This window comes from Tenebrio molitor, chromosome 9 (assembly GCF_963966145.1).
Source record: "Tenebrio molitor chromosome 9, icTenMoli1.1, whole genome shotgun sequence".
In the NCBI taxonomy this organism is placed as follows: Eukaryota; Metazoa; Arthropoda; class Insecta; order Coleoptera; family Tenebrionidae; genus Tenebrio; species Tenebrio molitor.
The window spans coordinates 7,468,456-7,492,303 of record NC_091054.1 but is presented as its reverse complement, the minus strand read 5'-3'; the positions used below and the strand labels follow the sequence as shown (position 1 = coordinate 7,492,303).

The 23,848-nt window shown below is 35.7% G+C and overlaps 3 protein-coding genes and 2 long non-coding RNA genes across 5 annotated transcripts; 4 read left to right on the top strand and 1 right to left on the bottom strand.

Annotated features, from left to right (window-relative positions):
- Positions 1–773: 773 nt before the first annotated feature.
- Positions 774–2,713, top strand: LOC138138051 (uncharacterized). The gene is made up of 2 exons (XR_011161950.1): positions 774–1,414; positions 1,468–2,713. It is a non-coding gene; the product is annotated as an uncharacterized lncRNA (long non-coding RNA).
- Positions 2,714–4,055: 1,342 nt separating this feature from the next.
- Positions 4,056–5,453, top strand: LOC138138050 (uncharacterized). The gene is made up of 2 exons (XR_011161949.1): positions 4,056–5,133; positions 5,182–5,453. It is a non-coding gene; the product is annotated as an uncharacterized lncRNA (long non-coding RNA).
- Positions 5,454–5,625: 172 nt separating this feature from the next.
- On the top strand, positions 5,626–6,201 carry her (hermaphrodite). The gene has a single exon (XM_069058542.1). It carries the CDS (start codon positions 5,626–5,628, stop codon positions 6,199–6,201), a length of 576 nt encoding a protein of 191 aa, XP_068914643.1.
- Positions 6,202–8,736: 2,535 nt separating this feature from the next.
- On the bottom strand, positions 8,737–15,323 carry LOC138138045 (protein charybde-like). The gene is made up of 3 exons (XM_069057764.1): positions 15,028–15,323; positions 9,755–10,112; positions 8,737–9,695 (listed from the first exon to the last, which is right to left on the bottom strand). Exons 1-3 carry the CDS (start codon positions 15,200–15,202, stop codon positions 9,611–9,613), a joined length of 618 nt encoding a protein of 205 aa, XP_068913865.1. The 5' UTR covers positions 15,203–15,323; the 3' UTR covers positions 8,737–9,610.
- A 5,150-nt stretch (positions 15,324–20,473) lies between these two features.
- On the top strand, positions 20,474–21,824 carry LOC138138048 (protein scylla-like). The gene is made up of 3 exons (XM_069057768.1): positions 20,474–20,636; positions 20,690–21,047; positions 21,103–21,824. The coding sequence occupies exons 1-3, from the start codon at positions 20,588–20,590 to the stop codon at positions 21,191–21,193; spliced, it is 498 nt and encodes a 165-aa protein (XP_068913869.1). The 5' UTR covers positions 20,474–20,587; the 3' UTR covers positions 21,194–21,824.
- Positions 21,825–23,848: the final 2,024 nt, after the last annotated feature.

Here is a 23,848-nt window from a genome sequence, read left to right as displayed (position 1 = left end):
TTGAATACAAGGTTTTTTTGGTCGACGAGCCCCTTAAAGGGTCCAAATCGATTAAAATCTTTAAAATTAGGTTGACGTTTCGTTTTGACAAGTTGTGACATTTATCAAAATCCGTTCACACAGGAGAAAATTCTCAAATTCTGACAGTGTCGAACAAAATAGTAAATAAAAAGCAAGATCACATTTTCAAAAGTGAATAATAAATAAAGGTGATATCATAATAATATCATTTCGTAACTATAAGAAAGGATCCTGTTTCATGGTTGGTAGAACTGAGATGCGTTTAATAGTTTGAATTTTTTCCTCCGCACCGTCATAATGCACTAAACTTTTACGACAGAGTCTGTTGATCACGCATTAGGTATTCCCTCACTAGAATAAAACCAAAAAAAAACACCCAATAAACCTCACGGAGCTTATAAAGCTAGGGTTCTATTCGAACACTTAAAATTTCTGGGTTGATTTTTACTTTTCCCCCATCCAACAATTTTCAACGAGGCAACCATGGCAACCTACTATACGCATTCCAGTTTTACCAACCTTGTTCTGTTTGGGTTACGACGACATCTAACAATAATACACGAATTAAATTTTTGCAAATGTCGTTTTAAATAACTATTATTTATTTCTTTTATAAATAAGCGTCATAATTACACAATTAATCCAAATTATTAGCACATTAAGGACTTGCCTTAAAGTGATTTTTTCTCAGTATGAATTAGTTACTGTTAGATGATAATTAGAATTATAAAAAATTAGGGCCAGAAGCGAAATCACAGTAGGTATGCGAAATTAAGTTAATCGGAATCAAATGCCAGATTAGCTGAACACGTGATCAAACTGAACCAATTGAAGTTTTGGATTCATGGGTTGATCGCGCATTAAAATTCAATTCGAATTAAATATTCAATTCTCTTTCTATAAACTGGCCCTTAGATTAAAAACCATATCCAAACAACCTTTAATGGTGAACAAATGTTCTGTGGACCGTGGGTAAACCGTGAATACGAACATGTCAAAACATTTGAGGTTAGAATTTTTCACAGGTGAACGATAAAAGCTGGAAGTGCGAAATGACCTATATTTAATTGTTGACCCAAAAACCACATATTTTTTGGAATTAAAACCCAACCAGAAATTACAACTTGTATATTTTTTTCTTTAATAAAGGAATTTTTAGTTATTCACGTTACATTCCATCGTCAAGCATGTTTCAAATCTACCCAATTCCTATTATAATTTATCATTCAAATAATTAATTTAAAATATCCCTATAAACATTTACTTGTAGTTTTGAGAAAATAAACTGTTAATAATGCAACTGTAAACAGTCTTTTAAAGCAGAACCGCAATAAACCGTAGTTTTAAAAGCATAACCTATCTTTTTTGAAAAAGCCGAATGTGGATTGCCACCGTAAGTACCATCGAATTCGCATTACAAAAGTTGTATTTTTGCCCAATTTCCAGCTCCAATGACCGTACGAAAGTTACACCAGTGTCAGTTTTGCTCCTACATGACCCCATGGAACTTCACAATCAAAGACCATTTGAACCGCTACCACCAAATAAACGACATATTCACATGTGTTTCCAGTGGACAAAAAATGTACAAATGCAAAGAATGCAACTACGAGACAAACTTTAAAGTAAATATTTTCGAACACATGAATATCAAACACTTGGAAAGATTGGGAAAAACAAACCAAAGTGACATAACAGAACACCAGTGTGAAAAAGGCTGTTCTTTCAAAACATTCTCTAAACTCGTCCTGTTGCGACACTATCGCGATTGCAACAAAAAGTTCATGTGCAACCACTGTAATTACGTCACCAAAATTCGTAACACCTTGAAACAACACATTTACCGCAAGCACAATAAATACGCGAATTTACACTTGTTCGAATGCGCTCATTGCGAGTACAAAGCAAAAAGACGAGATCAGTTCAAGGCGCACGTCTTGTACAATCACACTACCTCAGATGAATTCCCTTGGAATAAATGCCACCAGTGTTCTTACAAAGCCAAAGATAAAGCAGGTTTGAGGAAGCACAGAATCACGCACCACCTCACCAGCGACGAGATTAACTGGTTCAAATGTGATCTGTGTCCCTACAAGGCCAAATTGAAGAGCTACCTGACCATGCACATAACTAACAAACACACGGAACTGGAAAAAATCAAGTGGTTCGAATGTGAACACTGTTCGTATAGGGCCAAACAAAGTGCTCAACTGAAGAAACACCTCTTGAGCAAACACACTGTATCTGAAGAGATCAGATGGAACCATTGCAAGCTGTGTACATTCAAAACGAAGCAAACGTCCAATTTGAAAAATCACATGATGAACAAACACACGGCGGAGTCGGACATTAAGTGGTTTAAGTGTGACAATTGCGATTTTAGGGCGAAGCAGAAGAATGTTCTCAAGAGGCACCTCATCAGAAAACATTGACGTTATTTTGTGAGAATGTATTTTTATAAGATGTACGCATACACGACTGTCGTCCTCTCTATAAAACTTGTGTTGGTTTAAAATCGACAATTTATTCAGCAGTAATGAGTGAAGTACAGTTTCCGTAACTTATTGATGAAGTATATGTATTTTACTTCGTATTGTGTTCATTTTTTACATTTCTTGGTTGTTTTAAATACATTTGTATTAAGGTCATTTTTTATAGTTCAAATCCATTAATAAAAACCAGATTTATTGAACACTGTCAAAAGACAGCAAATTTGTGCACAATATTATAACAGTTATGGATTGAGTTTTGAAGCGAATCACATAAACAAAAACATCATAATAAAATACTATTCACAAGAAAAATAATGTTTTACTATTACGGTAAAGTGAGACTCAAGGGAACTAGAAGAAATGTATCGATGAAGGAACGTTTTTTAGGTCAACAAAAATGTGTTCTTACACAACAATCAAAACAAATTAAGTCAAAGACTACTTGGTTTTTTATTAAAACTAAAATATTCTTTCACTCATTTTTTATTACATACTTTTAAAAACTAAATTTATTTAGATGCGGTAATCAGACGTTTTTAAAATCCTGTAGCACTGCACTGTTGTTTAAATGTTTCAACAACTTTAGCCGCGACCAGTCTATCCCCTCGCCAGCGCTTTGCCCTTCTTAGCAGTTTTCTGGATGTCTTTCACGCACGTGGCGTAGTCTTTATCAGACACAACTGGCAGTGAAAAGACACCTGAGAACTTACACTAGCGTCAGAAACTTTCTCGCTTTTGACACCCTGTACTGTCATACTGTCCCATTCACACCATCGCTGACTTCAGCTTTCTGTTCAAGCAATTTCAAATCGGTATGTTTCATAAGTTTGTGAATTTTTAAAGATCCTTGCCATTCTGTTTTGTACGTACATTGGTCACACATGAACACTTGAACGGGCATTTCAACTGTTTGCTTCGCTTTCTGGTCGCATTCCGAACAATGTGGACGCATGTGTCGGTTCAAACTGTCTGTCCTCAAAATCCTGCTTAGGCATAGTTGACATTGGTGCGAAGGAACTCCATGTTTTTTATTTATATGCGCTCTCAAAGAGACCTCACTCACTGTCTTGTACAAACAGTGGTTGCAAGAAACAACTGGACCTGGAGTGTGTCTCATTTGTTTGTGGTATGTCAAAATTGGCAAATATTTTGTTCTGTAGGTGCACTGTTCACATTTGTACTTCTCTTCAGATTCTGCCTTTCCTCCACTATTCGCGCTATGTGTCACTTTCTCACTTTCACTCATTTCCCAATTGTCGTATCGTTTTTGAACTGAATGTTTGTATAAAGTGTGACCTTTCAAACTGGACTTCCATTTGGTTTTAAAGCGACACTGATCACATTCAAACCACTTAATTTTTTCTGCCGGTGTGTGCATATTCTTTTTGTGTTGCCCCAAATATTTTTTACTGTGCGTCCTGTGCTGGCACGAATCACACGTATACCATTTGTTAGTTTTACATAAGTCTGCGACATGTTTGAACAAGATCAAACAGGAGTGCGTTTCAAATTTGCAATTTTTGCATTTGTAGGTTTTTAGATTGAATTGAGATTTTTTAGATTTGATATTAATGGAAGAGTGATGTCTTAACTCGACTCGTAAATGAGTCGAAAATTCACAATGTTCACACTTGTAACAATCCGGGTAATCCGGGATGGTTTGCACACAATAAAATGGTGAAGACGGTAAAGATCGAAGTTTTTCAACTGGCTTACAGTATATTTGACGGTAATCACCAGTTTTTGGTTCGGTTGTTAACTTGGGATCTTTGGGTAAACAATTCGCAAAGGTTGTCATATTTCGTGAAGCTGCCACACTACAGGGGCTGAGACTGTCCGAAATATGGGTTATGTAAAATTAAAATTCGCCTCAGAAACGCATGCACTATTTTTTATTGGTTGAATTATTTCGAGAAGAAGATTATTACTTAATGTTTTTCAAAAACAGCAATGTCACGTATTATTCAAAAGTTACAAAAAACAAATTTATTGAAATGTAACAGTGACCGATTCACTTTTTTAAGGTTATGGGTACGTTCCTAATGAATCTCTTTAAATGGGCAAAATATAACAGTCCAATTCCAACATTATTTATTAAATAAAAATTTCTTGTACACGCTACTGTCAAATCCCAACGGAGCTTAGGGGTCCTGCTAAATGATTCATCTAGTAATAATAATAATGGAGTAATTTTACAAGACCTGGATGTCGTGTAAAAAGTGGGTGTATAGAAAAATAAATGATGATATAATAATATAAATAGTGCTTTCAAAGAAATTATCGTTGCTTGATAGAAATATCCGTAATGATAATTACATCCGGTCTCAATGCCTTGCCCCCTTTTCCTTTTGTAACAAATACAAAGTTCTACTGTTTGCCACTGTGAACTCGTTTACATAATAGAGTTTTACGTTGTACAAAAAAAAAACAAAAGTGCAAAATAATAATTAGATTAATAAACGATGTTTTATGTTTTAACACTGTGCCTGATGAACGGAAAGACCTCTCGTTCTCGTTATCATCGAAATGTCAAATATATTATTATAACCTCACTTTAATTCCCAAGGTTTTTAAAGGAACTGCTGTCTGATGGGGATGTTCTGTAGGTCTGAGTAGTCTGGTAATCTTTAAATAAATGAGAAACATTACATTAAATGATTCTTTGTAGTTCATTGAAGTTGAACAAAATATGAACAAGATTTCCAGCACCAGACTTGAAACTGCACTGCCAAAGGTAAAAGAAGAACCAAAAAATGGAGGCCTTTATTCACAAATAATCAAATCTCGGTTTGCAATAGAAAACCAACAGCGAGAAGCTTCAAATTTTCCTAGCTGTATTCAGATGTTAGAGTCTTACGAATGCAACATTTGTGGCTTTTCCACCCACCTGTTGTTAGATTTGTACAAACATACCCAAATAATTCACAAGGTAGACTGCAACCCCAAAATCGAAAGACCCCACCGTCGATACAAATGCAAAAATTGCAATTTCAAAACTTTTTCTTTGTTATTTTGGCTGAGACACTTTGACAGAGGTTGCCCCATAAACGAGTGCACTGAATGTTCATTCACAACCCTGCACAGACCCAACCTACGCCGCCACAAAGCCCGCATGCACACAGCGTCGAGTCACATGAAGTGGTTTCCATGTGACCATTGTCCGTACAAAAGCAAAAGCAACCACGTTCTCGAAGCCCACATTCTCACCAAACACACGGCGCCAGAACAGATTCAGTGGTTTGAGTGTCAGTTGTGCCCCTACAAGGGCAAACACAAAGATTATCTGCGCAAGCACATGGTTTCCATGCACCAGAATAAATGGTTCGAATGTGATCAGTGTCCATACAAGGCCTCCTCAAAGTATTGCCTGAAGGCGCACAAGAGGGACGAACACACGTTGGAAAAAAATTTCAAATGCAGTTCCTGCTCGTTTTCGGCCAAGTGGAAAGTGCACTTGAAGCGACACATAGCGGAGAAACACGCGGCCCCAGAGGAAATCCGTTGGTTTGAATGTGAACAATGTGAGTATAGGTCGAAGAGGAAGGACAATCTGAGGCAACACGTGAAGGCCAGACACACGCCCGGTGAAAAGTGGTATGAATGTGATCAATGTGCGTTTAGGACGAAATGGAAGAAAAACCTCAAATTGCACGAGGAAAAAACAAAACATGTCTTAAAAAATATGTAGTTTTAGGATTGTAAACTGAAAGGTGCAGTTACGCCCCAAAAGAACTGACATGATTCGTTTTTTATTTCACAAAATAATTTGGCAGGTTCTGCTGTACCTACTGTAATTATTTCACGAGTTCAAAAACAAAATAAAATAATCTTTTTTATAACACAGTTTATTTTTTAAAGCACCTATTCTTTCATGTACGGTTTCTTAGAAACCCATTTTATTACAACACAAGAATCTGATTAATCGCTAAGAGTGTCTAAATAAATCTATTAAAATGTCTTGTTTTTCATTTTACGGCCAATTTTTATTAAAACCTTTTTTTTACCGAAATATCCAATTTTACAAAATGGGTTATGCAAGTGAACAAAAGTCATTTAACAAAAAGTTATTTACGCAATGGTTGTAAGATCAACGGAGAGTGGTTTGTGACCTAGCTAAATGTATTCTAATATAACGGGTGTTTTTTTCAATTTGGCGAAGTCGTTGAAGATTGAAGAGTTGATTCGATTGTGAGCGCACCACCGGATTACTTACAACTTTTTACGTTTTTAATAATGCAGTTTGAAAAATCAATGTTTTTTAAGATGGGCTCATCAGATGTTCTAACCTCACCTTTTGCGTTGTTGTTTGTGTTTTTAATCTGCAGTTTGAAGAATCAGTGTTTTTAAGACGATTGGTTCATTCACAATCGACTTTTCAACGCCAACTTCGACGCCAAATTAAAAAAACAAAAACACCTTTATTATGCTAGACATGTATATAGGTAAAAAATACACACAGATGTATTATTATAACCGACCTGTTCATTTCATTAAAAATGCATTATGAAAATGTTTCCGAGAAAGAGTCAATTCCGCCGATGACGGCGCCACAAAACGGGTGCTTCGCGCTTCTGCTATTATAGATGTTGAATGACAGTTTTTAGAGTTAAGATTGAGTACAGTAAGTTCATACTTTCTTTCTGATTTGCCATGATTACACCAAATTCCACTGAAAATTAATTTCAAAGCAGTAAAAAACAAGGAGTTTTTTGACTTCAAATTCAAAATGTCATTTGAACAAGAAAAATCCTCGGTGACAAAAACTTAAGAATAATATCCCCAAAAAGCGCCCGTTTAATGCGTTTACTGCGGGAATCACTCAAACTACACTTTTGAGTACGAGTAATACTCTGTCAGTAATACAGAAGGTTTTGGTAAAAATTGCAAAATCTATTGAAAATTTCATTCAAAATTTGTTGAAATTGCACGTCGTGGCTTGCACATTCTCTTTTGAGAATGATTTCTTCTGTAATGTCCATTGCAGGCATCACATTTCCAATATTTTACGTCGTACAAGAATACTTGACAAGCCACGTGATAAATTTATTTTTGCTCTAATTCCGTGATGTACGATAGGCCAAACTGAAATTGATTTATAAAATACTAATCTAATATTCTGCCAAATTTCACTTGAAGATTCATACTAAACAGGTTATAACAGACCCTAATCTTTTTAGTATGTAAATCCCTATGGCCAGCGTTAAAAAAAAGTGACTATAAATTCAAACTATGTAATATTCCAGACTTCACATTTGACAATTCTCTCAATAAAAGTATGTGTTCCCGCAAGAGTAAGCACCAAGAGAAAGAACAATCTGAATCAGATGCAGATGACACTCCAAAGTGAAAAGCAGAAGAAAATCTTTAAATGACACTAAGGTCTTTCTACACTGACCGGCACAAAAAACGACTCATCATGATTTCTTTATTAAATGATCTTGAAATTATATTTGTGCTTATTTTTCTTTATTATACCGGGTGATCAAGAAGGACTGTTTAAGTTGGCAGTACAATTAAGAAAATTTTTTAATTCGGTTATTTATAACACTGCAACCGGATATGTTTTGTTGGTTTATTTGACAAATATCTGATGTAGGTATAGCATTAACAACGACAAGCCATCAACAACCGAAAGTTACTCCTGTTATACGATTTAAAATACAATTCAGTGTTACCAACTTAAACAGTCCTATTTGATCACCCCGTAGTTAAATTGGGATATTTTCAATGATCGGGAGTGCTATGGTCACCATGGCAACTGAATTGTTTTGTTTAAATAAATTATTAGAAAATTTGCACTACTTCCATGTTGTGTTTTTGTCGGTTGATTTACGTGTTAAAAGATTCAATTTGACAATACGAGATACTAATTCAAAATGCTGTTCAAATTTTGGCAATTTTTCATAACAGAATTTTTTCTAAAAAATTACCTACTTTTATTTTTGTTTCATTAAAATTGTATTTGCTGTGTTTAATGTTTTGTTTGTCGGATATTCTTTGGTAAAGAATAACTTACTTAAATAACACTTATCAATACAACATGATATCAAAAAAACAATTCTAATACAATGAATTACTTAATTATATTAATAAAATTCAAAGTGAGTCGTTTTTTGTGCCGGTGAGTATATTTTTCGTTGTCCCGTAATTTCTCTTGCGATTAACAAAATGTCTGGACGTGACCTTGCGGTGGCAGAGTTGTTTCGTGAGTTTAACTACACAGTCAATAAAATAATCTTTATTAACATGCTTTACATGTATTTATTAATAATAAATTCTGATAAAGTACAAAAATTTTACTGTACCATTTAGTACTATCACACAAGGACCTTATCTACTAATAATCTTACGATAAAATAACTGTAACACATTTTACAATTACATAACTATTGAAACGCGTCCACGTTTACACTAATAATACCAAAATTGCTAAATACTGTCAAATAATCGAGATTAAAAATTTGATTTTTTGATTCATTTTCATTAAATATCACAAAAATGAGCTTTGCTGTTTAACTAATAATAACACTTAAATAATCTACAAAAGAAGAGTTCCATTCCGTCAAGAAAGAAAATTAAAAAAATTCGACAATCAATTTTTCGCCCCACCAAAACATTTCAACAGATATCATTTCAGCAGGGTGTTGCGACAGAATAAATTTAACAAAAATATCTGAAACATTTTTAAAGTTGTCGCGTGCAACTGTCGAAACCAGTTGATAAGTTAATTAACCGATTTTAACATCCAGGTACATGTTCAAATCAAATCATTCATAATATCACTGATGTTAAAGTCTCTTGTCAAAAAGGCTCCTTTCAAGTTGCTTTGTGTTTGATCCAAACACAATGGAAAAATTTCAGTCACTGATTCTAAATCCTAAGTAGAATACCTATGCACTAACTCTATCACGTTCATTTTTTTTCTTATGTTTTAGTGACTTTAGTTTTTGACTTACAGTCGATGATGAATTAAGCGGTAGGTACCTATCATGTAACACATTAATAAAAAAAATAATAATAATACTCGTCGTAAGATCAATTGGATATAATGAAATGTGACGGCGATTCTTATGAAGATTTTCAGTCTTGTCAATTGTCTATTCTACGATAGAACGGTACAATTTTCTCTTGCTTAATACATAAGCCGGACTCACCACGATGGTACCACCCCTGGCCAAATTCCTGTCGACAAACAAACAAAATTGAGCGTCCGACAGCCGTCGGCATAAAAAGCGACATACTTGAGGAACTGGGGTATGAAATTCCACCCGGTGGAGTGCTGCTTGAAAGTCAGATTAAGCTCGAAAGTGGTGGCGGTTCCCGGGTCGCATTTAACGTTCGACAGTTTCCTGCACTCGTCCGACGCCTCGAAATTGATGTAAATGAGGCATCCCTTGATGCCGTACGGCTCTGATTCAGCCATCGAGAGGATGTCGCGCGATATTCGATGAAGGAGGCCGCAAGGCAAAAGTACCTCGCCGCAGGACAAGTGGGTTCTTTTCGCCGATCGCAGCTCCATCTCTAGACGGTGGGTCAAAGAGGACACTGTCAGGCAGAGACCTCTCTCGTCCGGACTCGCCGGGCAGTCTGGGTGGTAGCCTGAAATAAGAACGACAGTGAACGTGAGTCTGGTTTGAAACTCTAGACTCAAGAGTGCGTTCGTGGAGGTAATTTCTTTTTGTTGTAAAAAAATTCCGGAACAATAACTCGTTTTTAAAAGTATTACATGTACAAAGGTAATTTGTGTGACAAAAAATTCTGCAAAACATATTTTAGTAGACCAAGATTAAGAATAATGTGAACGCATTAAAAGACCTTTGTAGCACGTACTACGGCGGCCAAAAAATTTTGGCCGTCACTTTCTTGACATTCAAGTAAAGTGTAAATAAACCTTTAGGAATCGTAACCCCACTTCCGATTCTTGTCATTTTGACAATCAATTTAAACTGTTTGAAGCTCAGATATTCCAAAAATCCGATATGAATGAACAAAATTAGAGCAATCGTACATGGATAACGTGAGGTAAACGTTCTGTGTAGTAGCAATGATAAAATAATTTTGAGTTTTGAAATTTACCACCCAAAAAATAACGTTCATAATCAAGACGGTAATCATGATGACAATAAAGTACGGATTACAATTTTTTTTTTTGAATTGACAGACAATGACGGCCAAAATTTTTTGTCCGCCATAGTACTATTGCGATCTAAAAATTTTGGACACTAATGTCATCGTGCTGTCATACATTCTAAAACGACCCTTATGTATTAATAACCTCAATTTTGATTGTGTCAATTTTGAAAATGTGAATGTCAGATTTACCGAGAAAATATTCAAAAAGTTGTAAAAATCAGACAAATGGAATAGAACGAGGTTTTAATTAATAGAAAATATAAAACAAATACCCAAATGTACTCGCATATTAAAAAAAAATATATGTATTTTAAACAGGTGTCAAATTGACAACAATTTCATCTTTCATGTCACAGTTTCAATAAAGCATGATTTAGAGTAATTTTTTTAATGTGACAGAAGTTTGATGTCCAAAATTTTATGATCGTAATAGTACACCACCCTTACAGTTGGTTGCAAAAAAAAACGGGAACTATCAGAATAAAATTGACACATTTTTACAATCTTTCATAGTGTGAAACCTTCTTACGAGAGATTGGTTAGAATTAACGTCAAAAACGGTCAAAAAAAAACGACAAAGGAAGCTATGGAGAAAAAAACTCTCAGGAATATTTTGGTTTGTTGTATAAAAATCTTTTTTTAAATAAAATTCGCGAAATATCAAAATTGGTAAGTTTACCAAGTTACGCCCCACGTTTCCAGATTTTTTTTTGATCATATTGTATACGTGTTCATTTAAATTTATCCTCAAAGTTGGCGTTAAAAAGTCGATTGTGAACGTACCACGGATGATCACACATCACGGATTAGCTGTTTCAATAACCTCACTTTTTATGTTTTTACACTGCAGACTGATGAGTGGTGCGTTCACAATAGACTCTTCAACGCCAAGTTTGAGGATAAATTTAAATGAACACCCGACAAAAGTGATCGTCAGTGAAATACCAAGTGACTATAACTGCCAATAATAATAATAATAACTGTATTTTTTTATTAGGTTGGCAATATATTTTAAGATTTATATTGGAATATTAGACTCACCAGTTAGACTTTACGTCATACCAAAGTTCAAATAAAACAAAGTTTTCATTATCATGCTTTATTTTTTAAAATGGTTTTTACTACTAAGCACAAGATATTTATTGTAATCGCTTAAGTTTGAAACGGATTGCAAAATAAAATTAATCCATCTTAATAATTCTTGTTTACCGTTGTTTTGTAAAAAAAATTTTACAATGGCGATTATTCACAATAACAATAAAATTCCTAAGCTCCAACCTAAAAAAAGAATCAAGAAAACAAGTTTACCTTATACCCTTACAAATATTCCTTGGTTCGACAACACCTGCTAGCTTCTGATTTTCCCCACAAATTCAATTTTGCTACTGGTACAATAAGTTAATCAATTGATGACATGTAAGAGATTTTTTTCTGATGAGGCTTGGTTTCGCCTTTCTGATTTCAGTAACTATCAAGTTATAGAACTTAGGCAGCATATAATCCCCACAACGTTATTGGAGTACCACTGCATCTAATTGAAATTGGTGTTTGGGTTACAATGTCCCAAAGGCGAATTATTGGCCCAACCTTCTTCAATGAAACACTCAAAGATACCAAAGACTCTTTCTTTAACCATTCATTAAACAACTGGATGATGTGAAACTAACAAACGGCTATTTTAAATACATATTTTTAGAAGACTTTTCCCCAAGCCGATTGAAAAGTGTAGGATTGTGGCCAAGCCGGTCACCTGACTTGACTCCTCTCGATTTCTTTTTGTCCTCCATTTAAAAATTTTTTGCAATATGCAAGAACTGCAACAACTGAAGATGCAAATGTGGAACCTAAAATGCTGACGTGCTGACTAATGTTTTTAATTTTTAAATAGAAGAGTTCATTGTTGTTTGTAGCAAGGTAAACATCATTTCGAACATTTTCTTTAATGACTCGCTTTTATATGTTTGTTAAGATATACAGTTTTTTTCTTTTTTCAATTAATTCGATGAATTCAGGCACCCTTCCAAAACCGTACGCCTATGACTACTGTCAAACACGGAATGTATTGTCATCCGAATGACCAATATTTGAATTGCCAACATATGAAAAAACGCCACGACCTTTTATGGTCACTTGGTATTTTGTATGTACAGTATAAAGTGAACACGAAAAAATGTGCAAATAGTTTTTATTGTATTCCAATTTTTACAGTACAAGTGTTTGTTGTACTTTTTTATTTTTTAACAGTGAATTAACTTTAATTTCTTAATGTGATACTTAATAATTTACTGACGAAACAGTTCATTTTTCTTTACTGTTTCTTACTGATCTTGAGTTCACTATTTATCTTTCTTCTTTGGCCTGTTTAAAAAAAAATTCTACACTACACTTTTCATTTTCAAGTCGTCTTTATTGAACATTTATTAATATGTATTATTTTATTATGTATTATTTTACTGCACACTCATTTATTTTTTTACCAAAAACTATCCACTTTATCTTACCGTACAGTCGCGGCCGTTGAAAACTCAGACACTTTGACGCCAAACTTTTGGCTTTGTAAATGGTATTGAAAGTGACGTTTCTCAAAATGTCACTCAAGCCTTTTCCACATTAATTTCTCTCGCACTGGCTCTTATACTCACACCGTCCCTCAGTCTAACACATTTTTGCAAGTCACATAATTGTGGCATTTCAAAAGTTACGCTCGATTCTGACCTAATATGTCAAAAACTGACACTGACTTTATAATCCTTGATGAAAATCCTGTTTACGCTAATCAAATTTCGGAATTTATACAAAGTGTTTAAATCTTTCCTGTCTGAGATTTCAACGGCGGCGACTGTACATATTATTTTACAGGGTGTCTATTGTTTTTTTCTTAACCAAATACAATATTGTGCATCCAGTTACCAGTTTGTTGCCTTTATCAATTCGTATCAAAATATAATCTTTACTCAAGATTTCGAGGACATTCGAGATTAAATGATAATAATTAGAAAAATAATTTTAATTTAATTTTTTCAAGTTTCCAATGATATCTCATTTCATCAAAATGTGTGAATACTTATTTATATATTCCACTTAAAATTTATGAAAAACGCCTTTAGCAACACGAAAATATTGTAGAAAATTTCGTTCTGTCGAACACAAAGTGTCCCAAAAACGTTATAGTGCACAATGTAAAGAATTAATTATGGTGGTTGTATAATATGATTATTTTATTGTGTTTATTAACCTCTTAAATACCCGAAAACCGGTAAAAATAGATTTTGGAGCTGTACAATTAATATGCTCTTACGCTAATTTCTAAAAATACGTTTCAAGGGAATTATTTTTCTCACTATAAATCATGAAATGCATTACATAAAAATGAAAAACATTTGTACCAAAGCTTCTGTTGTTTCGAAATTCGATGATTACAATAACAATTAATTCTAAGGAAAAAGATTTATTAAAATTTAACAATCTTTATCAAAAATACTTGATGAATGAAAAAATAAGTCACAAGTAGTAGTCTGGCAGAACGATACTTAAAATTAAACAGTTATAAAACCTGTTGATATAATCAAATGTGTAAAATAAAATGCAAATCTATAGAAATTTATTTTCTTTAAATTCAATCTGAGTTTCTCGAAAGCATATTTTAGAATTTGTTAACACTTGAAACTTATTGGAAACGCCAAAAATACATTGTTTTTTGTTTATTCAGCTATCTGTAAAAATCGCCCAAACACTCTAATTTCCTTTCAACTTTTTTATTTTTTCAGTGAAACGAAATTGCTCCGCAGAGTGATCGCGAACAGTTCCGGATCTTTGTATTCAAATTTTGGAAATTATCATGAGGGGTAAATAATTCGTCAAAAAGTGTAACGAACACAGATAAATAAGCCAGATAAGCGTGAATTCTGATTTGAAAAAATGATACAACAAAGAAAACAGAATAAATTACAACAACACTGAATCATTTTTGTTGCTTTGTAGGACGGTGTACCTAATACTTAAATGGAAACAATCCGAGTACGCAATTTTAATAACCGAACTGAGCGACGAAAATATTTTTCACTACCATTCACTACTAGTTCGGTAACTGGAAAGGAAAAATCTGATAAGTCGGATTGGAATTATGAATGAGATAAGCTCTAAAGTTCTACAAAAGGAGTGAATAAAAAAAAATCATGAATTATTCTGCGCCGGTGCCACGACCAGAAGAAAAGTGTACTATTTTCACGGACGTAAAAAGTATTAAAAAAACCGGAAAAGAAAGTTTCTCAACTTAAAAAAAATATAACAAAAATTATTGACATTTTGTGTTTTTGACGGACTTTAGGTACAGGAACTGACGTAACTTGTGCCAGCACCGAAAAATTTCACAGGTACTCACTCGAGGGGGCCGGAACTGGCGAATCCACCAACACCGATTCGATGATGTCCGACGACATAGTCTTGGGACTTCCTAGTTCGGGGGCCCTGGGGATCACCCCCGACAGCTTGCTGAAAACCGCCTGCAACTTGGAACTTTTCGGAGGCCTGTCCTCCTCGCCCCTGTTCCTCAGCATCTCGACTCCAGTATGTTTTCACACAACGTCCGTCATCCTACAAGACCCCCAGAAACCGCTGCACCGGGTGCCGGCTAACAAAGAACTTGAACACACAAGTCAGCTGATCGAGTGGTGGGGCTGCTTTCGACCAATCAGGACGCCTTCCACTCTTTATGCTCCCTCTGCCTGGTAACAGCCGTCAAAATCAGCTGTAACGATCGATTGGGTGCGAGCTGAGACGTACGGCCCTTGTCGCCATCTCGCTCCACCGCTAGCCGGTTTTCGTTCAGTTTCTCTCGATTTAGACACGTCAGGCCCCAACAAACACCCCGAGTTGAGTTTTGTGAGGGCTGCGATCGGTCAAGATCCGCTTCGGTTCGAGATTTTGCGTAATATTCGCGAAAACTTGGCCGCGGGGATGTGACACAAAGAAGAAATGGAAAGCTTGAGGAACAGAGTGCGCCGGAGACGTGAGTCGCAGCGACGGCGATACGGTCCAGTTTCCTGTTTATATTCAGGCTGTTCTTGTCTAGCTGCATTTTGTCTTTTACTAGCTCACGTCTCCCGGTCTTGTTGTCAAGGCACTAGGCGAATATGTTGGACGACTGTTTTAAAAAAGTATAAACATCTGTTTACAGCTGTTTTGAGTTGATCGCCGCTTACACAGAAATTACGACACTATTCCTGAAAACACAAGATTTGGTCTTAATCTGAACCTACTACACTCATTTCTTCATATAATAATCATAGCGATAAGACTTTATTATTCTTAATTGACATATAGGACGTGATCATAAAACATTGTTAAATTGACCGCCGCTTACACAGAAATTAGGACACAATCCTCGAAAACACAGGATTTCGTCTTAATCTGAAGCAATAAGACTCGTTTCTTCACATAATAATAATAATCATAGTGATGATAATTGATTACTCTTAATTGACGTATAAGACGTGATCATAAAACATTTCTCTATTGTAGATTTGATCATCACAGATCAACTGAACCTCAAATCAAACTTTAAATCTGTCGAAACTGATAAATCATTATCAGCTATACGAAAAGTGACTCTACCCTAGCACACACACCTTCTGCAGTAATATTCTCTCGTAACAAAAATTGTTTTTATTTTTTTTACTCTCGGGCTGGAAGGCTTCGTGATGGTATCAAAAGTCAAATATAGAACTGATTATATTTCTGTTATGTAGCTTACAGGCTTACGGTAAACAAAATCTGATAAATTATATGATATGTACTTTCCTGTTTTAATCCCCTTACTGGTAAATTTTATTTAAAAAGGATAAAATAAGGATAAATGTCGTAAATTAAAACCCTTTTAAGAGCTTTTGGAAGTAAGTACCACCACAGGCGAACCTAACTAATAAAGTGTTCACCAGAGATGTATTTATTTTGTTTTAATATGAACACAGATTAATAAGAGGTGTCGACCAAAAGTTGACCAAAAATAGCTATTTATGCAACGAGTTGCAAAATGAGCGTCTTTTTTGCACTAGACATGATAATTGGATCACGAGTATCAACATGTCGTGTGCAAAAATAGCCATTTTGCTACGTGTTTCATACAAGATGTTTTCCAATTAGTTACGAAAAGCACACATTCTGATTGAAATCCTATTTAATTCTGCTATTTCAATAATTTTCGGGGATAATACTACTAATATCAGTAATGTCATTTTTTAACACTAATGATAACATAATGTCACTTTTTTCACTAGTTATTAAATGAAGCACGTTTGACAACTAAAATAACATATCACAATGGTTGCTTCTCGTAACTGAATTAGAAAAATACAATAAAGTCAACTTTGCATTTCGTTAAAAAATCTAGGATGTTTAAAAAATTCAGCACGGGTCAAAAATTGGATTAAAATGTGAACTGGTTTTACATTATGCGAATAATAAATACAATAAAACCAACTTTGCATCTTCGTTAAGAAATCTGTAAGGTTAAAAAATTCAGCACGGGTTAAAAATTACGAACTGGTATTACATCAGTGAATAAGAAATGTTTCGATAAAAAAAATTAGTGGAGTGTCCTCCAGTTGGGCCAGTGATTCTTACAATCTCTATTCACGACGCTACACTTTTTGTGCTTTATGTTTGACCTGTTTTTCGTGCAAAAATAGTTTTGTCGATAGATGTCATCAAAAAATGTGAGATTTGAGAAGGTGTTGACAGCTGGTTCTGTCAGAAAGTACTTATTCAGGTGAGCAGTTAGGTTGGTTAACATGAAAAATAATCTGAGTGTGTCAGTGCGTTGTCAAAATTTACGTCAACATGAAGACAAATCAAGTAAAGCAGAAACTAAGAACATCTCGATTGTCTTAAGTGAAAACGGGAACGATTGTCAAAGCGTATTTTTGAACGACACCAAGAAAATAAGCAGTTCCTGCGTAATCCCGCCGAAGCTTGCAGTAAAGATATCGTCACATTCGTCAACTAAGAAATCGCATGTTTTTTTATAGGAAACCTGTCGAACTAGAAGAAGAGGAAGAAGAAGAAATGGTCGAAACTAAAACATCCAAACATGTAGCTCCAGATGCTATATCGCAACCATCCGGTATGAGGTGTCGGTGAAAATTGTAGAAATTAATAATGTGATTTTAGAAACTCAGAGCGCAGCTGAATTACAAGCAAATTGTCCGGTATGTCGGGCCGGAGTTGTAAAAAGGAAAATTACGCGGTGCGGACTGTTGTTTGGGATTTTCCTTTTTCCCATTGGATTGATTTGCTGTTTCCTTTTATCTGCAAAGCAGTGCGATAAGTGTGGCTACAACGAAGGCCTTTAAATATGCAATGCCTCTTAGTGTAGAATCCCGCAAAAAATTATTGTTTACTTGCACGTAGTATCGATTAAAAAATTTAAGATGATTATTTAGAAAAATTTGTCGACTCTATCCCCGATTCTACTTGAGTGACACTTTTATTAACATTCGACTCGTTCATACTTTGATGATTTGTTTTGCTTGAACTTTGTCACGTGAAAATAACGAAAATAAATGTTTCTTTCATATTTGATAAAAAAACAAATTTGATCGAATGTAGGGTTTCAAAGCAAATGATGTGTAATAAAAGCGTCAAGACTTAATTCGTTGTGCTAAAAATAATGCGTGTCCCACTCTTTGTGCCTCTCAATCGTTTTCCTTCGTAAAGCGTAAATAGGTATTCCAGTCACACCCAGGAAGATCACATAAATACGCAAGAAAAGTGCGCCTGGAAAGCATCAATGAAAGGAAGCGGAATCGGGAAGAAAATCGGAAATGCGCAAGTGCGTTCGCATCACCTAGATTGTGTCATTTCGCGGAAATTTACAAAACAACACAAGTTAGGTTGTTTTGACCCGCACCGAAAAGCTCCAGTGCTCTGAACGACTTTTCATTTCATGTGTGTCGAGATTTCACCCTCGCGGAAATCGAGGAAAACTTCCCATTCAGACTCGAAACCGGGGATCATATGGAAAATTCCTAAATCGATGTCAGCTCGTCAGCTGAGCCCGGCAGCGCCAACGCAAGCGCTCTGCTGTCGTCCTTGTCCTCTAACTAACCCACCCCAAACCTCCTGTTCTACACTTTCTCCTCTGACGCTCCCCCGCTGAGATAATCTATTCCCCAATCCGGGACTCCACTCCGACAATCGCGCTCGTAACCGATCACTTCCACATAACAACCATACTAATTTCGGTTGGTTTGTTGGGACTGGTTACATCATCCCAAAAGTTCTGATCTTGTTGCATCAGCCGAACCGCTACCTTAAAAATTTCCCAATAATATTGACGATGCGTCAGTCCTGCTGGCAAACATTGATCGTCCTTCCCAACTGGGCTGATGCAATGTCGCCCTTACTTACAAACCTCTTTGTTATCTCTCGCGTTTTCCAAATTTATTCGCCGCTTAATCGGTCCAACCCGCTAATCCGCGCTGAATCATGACGATTACTCGATTCTACCAATTCATTTTTATCGTCGATCAAAAATGAACCGAAATCTAATCCGTTAATCATCCCGAGTGTGGTGTTGGGAAACAGAGAAATTTCACCACTAATAAATAAAACAAAGGCTGACTTTTGAGGTCACCCAATGTTTGTTCAACAATTCTTTCATTATTGTTCGTTTCGGTGTACTTTATGTTTCGTGTTTATTTTACAATAATTTACAGCTCGACAACCAATTGGTCATTCCACGATAATAATAATGATTATCGATATGTGTGGACAAATACGGTCTTGTGTCATTTTTATACACATATTTATTGTGCAAACATCCAATATGCATACTTATTTACCATAGACCGTAAGTCGCCATTTTTGATAAGATAGTAAAAATAACATCTGGCCTCACCTATGCATATGGTTATTCGGTAATTTTCCGTTGATTCCTTTTGTTCGGGGATAGGGTAATCGCTGAATTTGAAAAAAGGGTCGAATTGTAGAGAGAAATTAAAGCGGCGACAATTTGGTAGCGCAATCAGAGCTGCCAACTAACAGTCACCTAGTCTAACGTATTTGAATTGATTATTTCGCGATTGTCACATAGTATGTCAGGTCGTTTACCCGATGCAATACGCCGATTATGTAATCAGTTCTTAAACTACAAATGAATGTAATCCACTTAACGTATAAAGAATGGTAAAGAAGACTTTGATCTTGTGACGACTTAATTACAAGTCTGGTTACAAATTGCCTGAGTGTTAGAAAAAAAGTAACTTATCGAAGTTTACTTTATTTGAGCGTTATCATTAATTACAAGGCCAAAGAATAGTCATCGTGTCTGCCAAAATCGAGTGATTATTCATTTTGTTGCACCAGATTTAAAACAATGCGAACTGTCAGAGTTAGTTGGAGCTGTCAAAAAGCCCGTTCTGTAAACAAGAGACTTAAGTGAAAAACGATCGCAGTTGGCCTTCCTCAGATGATGCAATCGCAGAGACAACTTGATGTAAATTGGACGTTTGCCCGTGCACGTGCTGATGTAACACCGGCTTCGGTTGAATCTTAAGCGGTGTTATTTTCAATAAATCAAACGCGCCCATGGAAAATCGCCCATCCAGAGTGGCCCCTTTCAGGTTTCGACTTGTCAGTCTTGGCCGGTGACAACAGACCGATGTTCCAGTTTAGTCAAAATGAAACACTTTTTTGTCAATAGAAAAAAAACATGTTCGTGTCTCAAACAAAGAACATCATTCGTGCTTGTGGACGTGATGTCACGAAGGAGCGCTCGGGCGTCTCCGCCTGTTCGGATAGGGGCCTCTATATAAGCTGCTGCTCGTTCTGTTTGGCCCAGTTCAGTTTGACAGGTTGTGTGTAGAGAGAGTTTGAGCACATATAGAGGCGGCGCTTCCGCTTTTTTTAATTTCTTTTAATTTGTGATATTAGTGTTACGCACGATGGAGGTTCTTCCAGCCAGCCAGTACTTGGAATATCAGAAAACAAACAGTAAGTCGACACCGATCGCCTGGAGCTTCCAGAACTCAGTTCTTTGTTTCCAGAGTGGTATTACGACCCATCGGGCCAAGTCGAGGAGTCGTCCTGCAGCTCGCCGGTCTCGTTCTTGTCGAAGCGGCTCGAAGAAGAGATTCGGTCGGCGAAGAGGACGCACCTGTCGTGCGGCGAGGTCCTGCTGCCGTGCGGGCTCCTGCAGAAGGTCGCCGAAGACGTGCTCCAGATCGCGGAGACGGAGCTGTACGGCCTCAAGGGCTGCACTCTGTACCTGTTGTACGAGGGCGAGGAGGACTGCAGGAGGCTGAGCAATTTCAAGATCGACCCGACGACGCCGTCGACGTTCGAAATCTACCTCACCTTTAAGCAGGCCAACGCGGGCTGGACCTTCCTGCCGCAGTTTCTCAAGTAAGTAGCCGACGATGCCGCTTCCGGTGCGAGACTAGCGCTGTTGTTTTTGCAGGAAGATCGCGAGGGGCAGCACTGTGGTGATCAGCACCGAGTTTGAGCTCACCAAAAAGAAGCTGTACCGCATCCTGCCCGCGAGAAAATAGAGACTGACCTGCATATACGAATCGAGTTTTCTATTTTTATAGAGTATAAAGATTTATAATAAGCGCAGCGTGATGTTAGTTTTAGGTTCGTTTCATTTTTAATGATTATTTTAACAGTATTTTCGACCTCCCAAGTGGGGGTGCAGTTTTTTTTTACTGATTATGAAAGGATTCCGTTTGGAATCTGTGATTTTAGCCATCGTGATATGTGTTATAATAATACATTGATGAATATGATGTACCTGTGTACTTAAGGTGTTTCAAGTATTTTTAAATTTTATTTAAAAGTTACTGGAGCTTTTTTCACTTACATAATGTGTTTTGTTCTTGTGATATAGAGTAGAGTTGTTTTTTTTTGTTTTATCGTGAAGTAATAAGACATGCATGATCGTACAAATTTTCAATTAACATGTATGTTGACATATTTTTTTAACGATGATAATGTTAAGAATAAGAGGCTATAATATTTAGAGTGTAAGATATTTTATATACGTATAGGTTTTTATAATTGAGTAGACCTAGAATGATCAGTTTCTTGCTACTTGTGTGATAGTACAGTCAGATGTACAACTCTCAAGCTTTTGTAACATTAAATCGACGACGAAAATAAAAAAAATAATATCAAAAACAACTTCTTTTCATTTGCATTCCCAAACAACGAAAATGTTTATCCAAAAACTACATCGATCATTTACTAAATATAGATAATCTATATTTGACTGAAAAATATTTCATTGCTCCAGAAATCGTGGCTTTTTGTTTACTTTACATATTTATCGCCTTCAGTTCCTTCCGCCTAATTAAAACGATAATCTGTACTTCTCATATATTATTGAAGTAAATACACCAATCTATCCACCTTTCGTAAATATAACTCCCAAGAATGTGAACCGACAGATCTGGGATATTTATACAAGAAATCGATAATGTGCCTGATCGCAGCAGCCCACGAACATTTCCCCGCGTGTCTTTAATTGACAAGTATTTGTCAAGTTGTCATTTATGTTTTTGTCAAAAAATGTTAAGACTGAATCAGAAGCACTCCTTTTGGAATCATATATATTTTCGGATTCTTAATTTGATGTCACTGTATAAGAAGTGAGCGCCCCGCCAATAGGGTGACATCGGTGTAGAATAGTTATTTATTTAACGAGTTCGTGTGTAAATTGGACTTTTTTTGGCACTCGTGGACCAATAAAACGCTCGTTTCACTCGCGTTTTTTTGTTCGACAAGCCCCTTAAAGGATCTAAATCGCTTAAAATCTTTAAAATTAACTTGACGTTTCGTTTTGACAAGTTGTCAAATTTATCAAAATCCGTTCACACAGGAGAAAATTCTCAAATTCTGACAGTGTCGAACAAAAAAAACTGTTTTTACTGTTTACTACTGAAATGACCCAAACAATACGAAGTCAACCTTTGGGTTTTGTGAATCAACAGAATAGAATTGAAAAGACTGTGATAATACTATTAGCTTGCAAAATTACTATTAAAAAAACATGAAATTTGCATTTTTGAAGCACAGTAATATTCTCTAGCAAATACCTGTAACATGAATGTTATCTAATTTGAATTTTACATTGTTTGGAAAACTTTGCACACAATTGGACAGGTTCAAGTGTAGTTAGTGAAGCGTTTCCGTCAGGATGCGACTTTATTAATGTCATCTTCGTGGTAAAAGTTGTGATAAAAATTCATAAATATGCAAGAAAAAAGATTCGCTGGTATACTTTAGGTGGCCTGACCATAAATTTCATTTCTAATAAATTCTACTTCTTATCGCTGAGTAGAAATAAATCTAAGCTGTTTTCTAATTAGTTGGTATACAAGGTCACAGCAATTTTAAAGAATTGTCCACCCAGTAGAATATTTTTGCGTTCTTTCGTATCACTTAAAAACGTCTTCTGATCTTTCACTGGACAAATAATTATCGATTCTTAATTCGCTATTTATCGAAGGTTTGTAAGCAAAGCAAAATTTAAAAAAAAAGTTAGTAGCTTAATCTTTTAGGGATCATATGCTGTGGGGTTGGTTTGCCAAGATAAAATGGTTCGATTTATGTTTCTGGTGAATAATTTGGTTTTAAAATGTCGAAAAGCATTCACTTAAACTTGTTCGAAGTTGGATCAAAGAAGAGAAAATAGATATGACTTGGCCTTCAGTCTCCTAATTTAAACCTGACAGGAAACTTGTGGAATACTGTCGATAGTTTAATAGGACAGAATAATTCAGATCAGCTCTTCAAAGCAAGAAAGCTTTCTTGGACGATGATTGATTAATTTAAATGAAGTTAATTTTATAAAGAAACCTGATGGTGTTGTTAAAACTAGAAGTCAAAAAAATTAACATTTCTGTTAACCCCAAAAATATTGCTTTTGTCCTTGACAGTTGACAGCGATAAAAATGTAATTTCTATTATTAGGCAATTTAAAAACTGGTATTCACGTTGCGTTTCATTTATTCCGAGTGGCAATTAATTGCATTATTCATTTTCCCAAAACACATCGATAATTCCTGGAAAACTGCATCGAATTCTCGAAAAACATGTCGAACGTTCGCTGATATGACTTGTCGTTAATTGTTTGTGTTGCTAGATAAAGTTTATCACCTCATATTTGCCAACACTATTTACACTTCACCTATTTGCACAGCGGG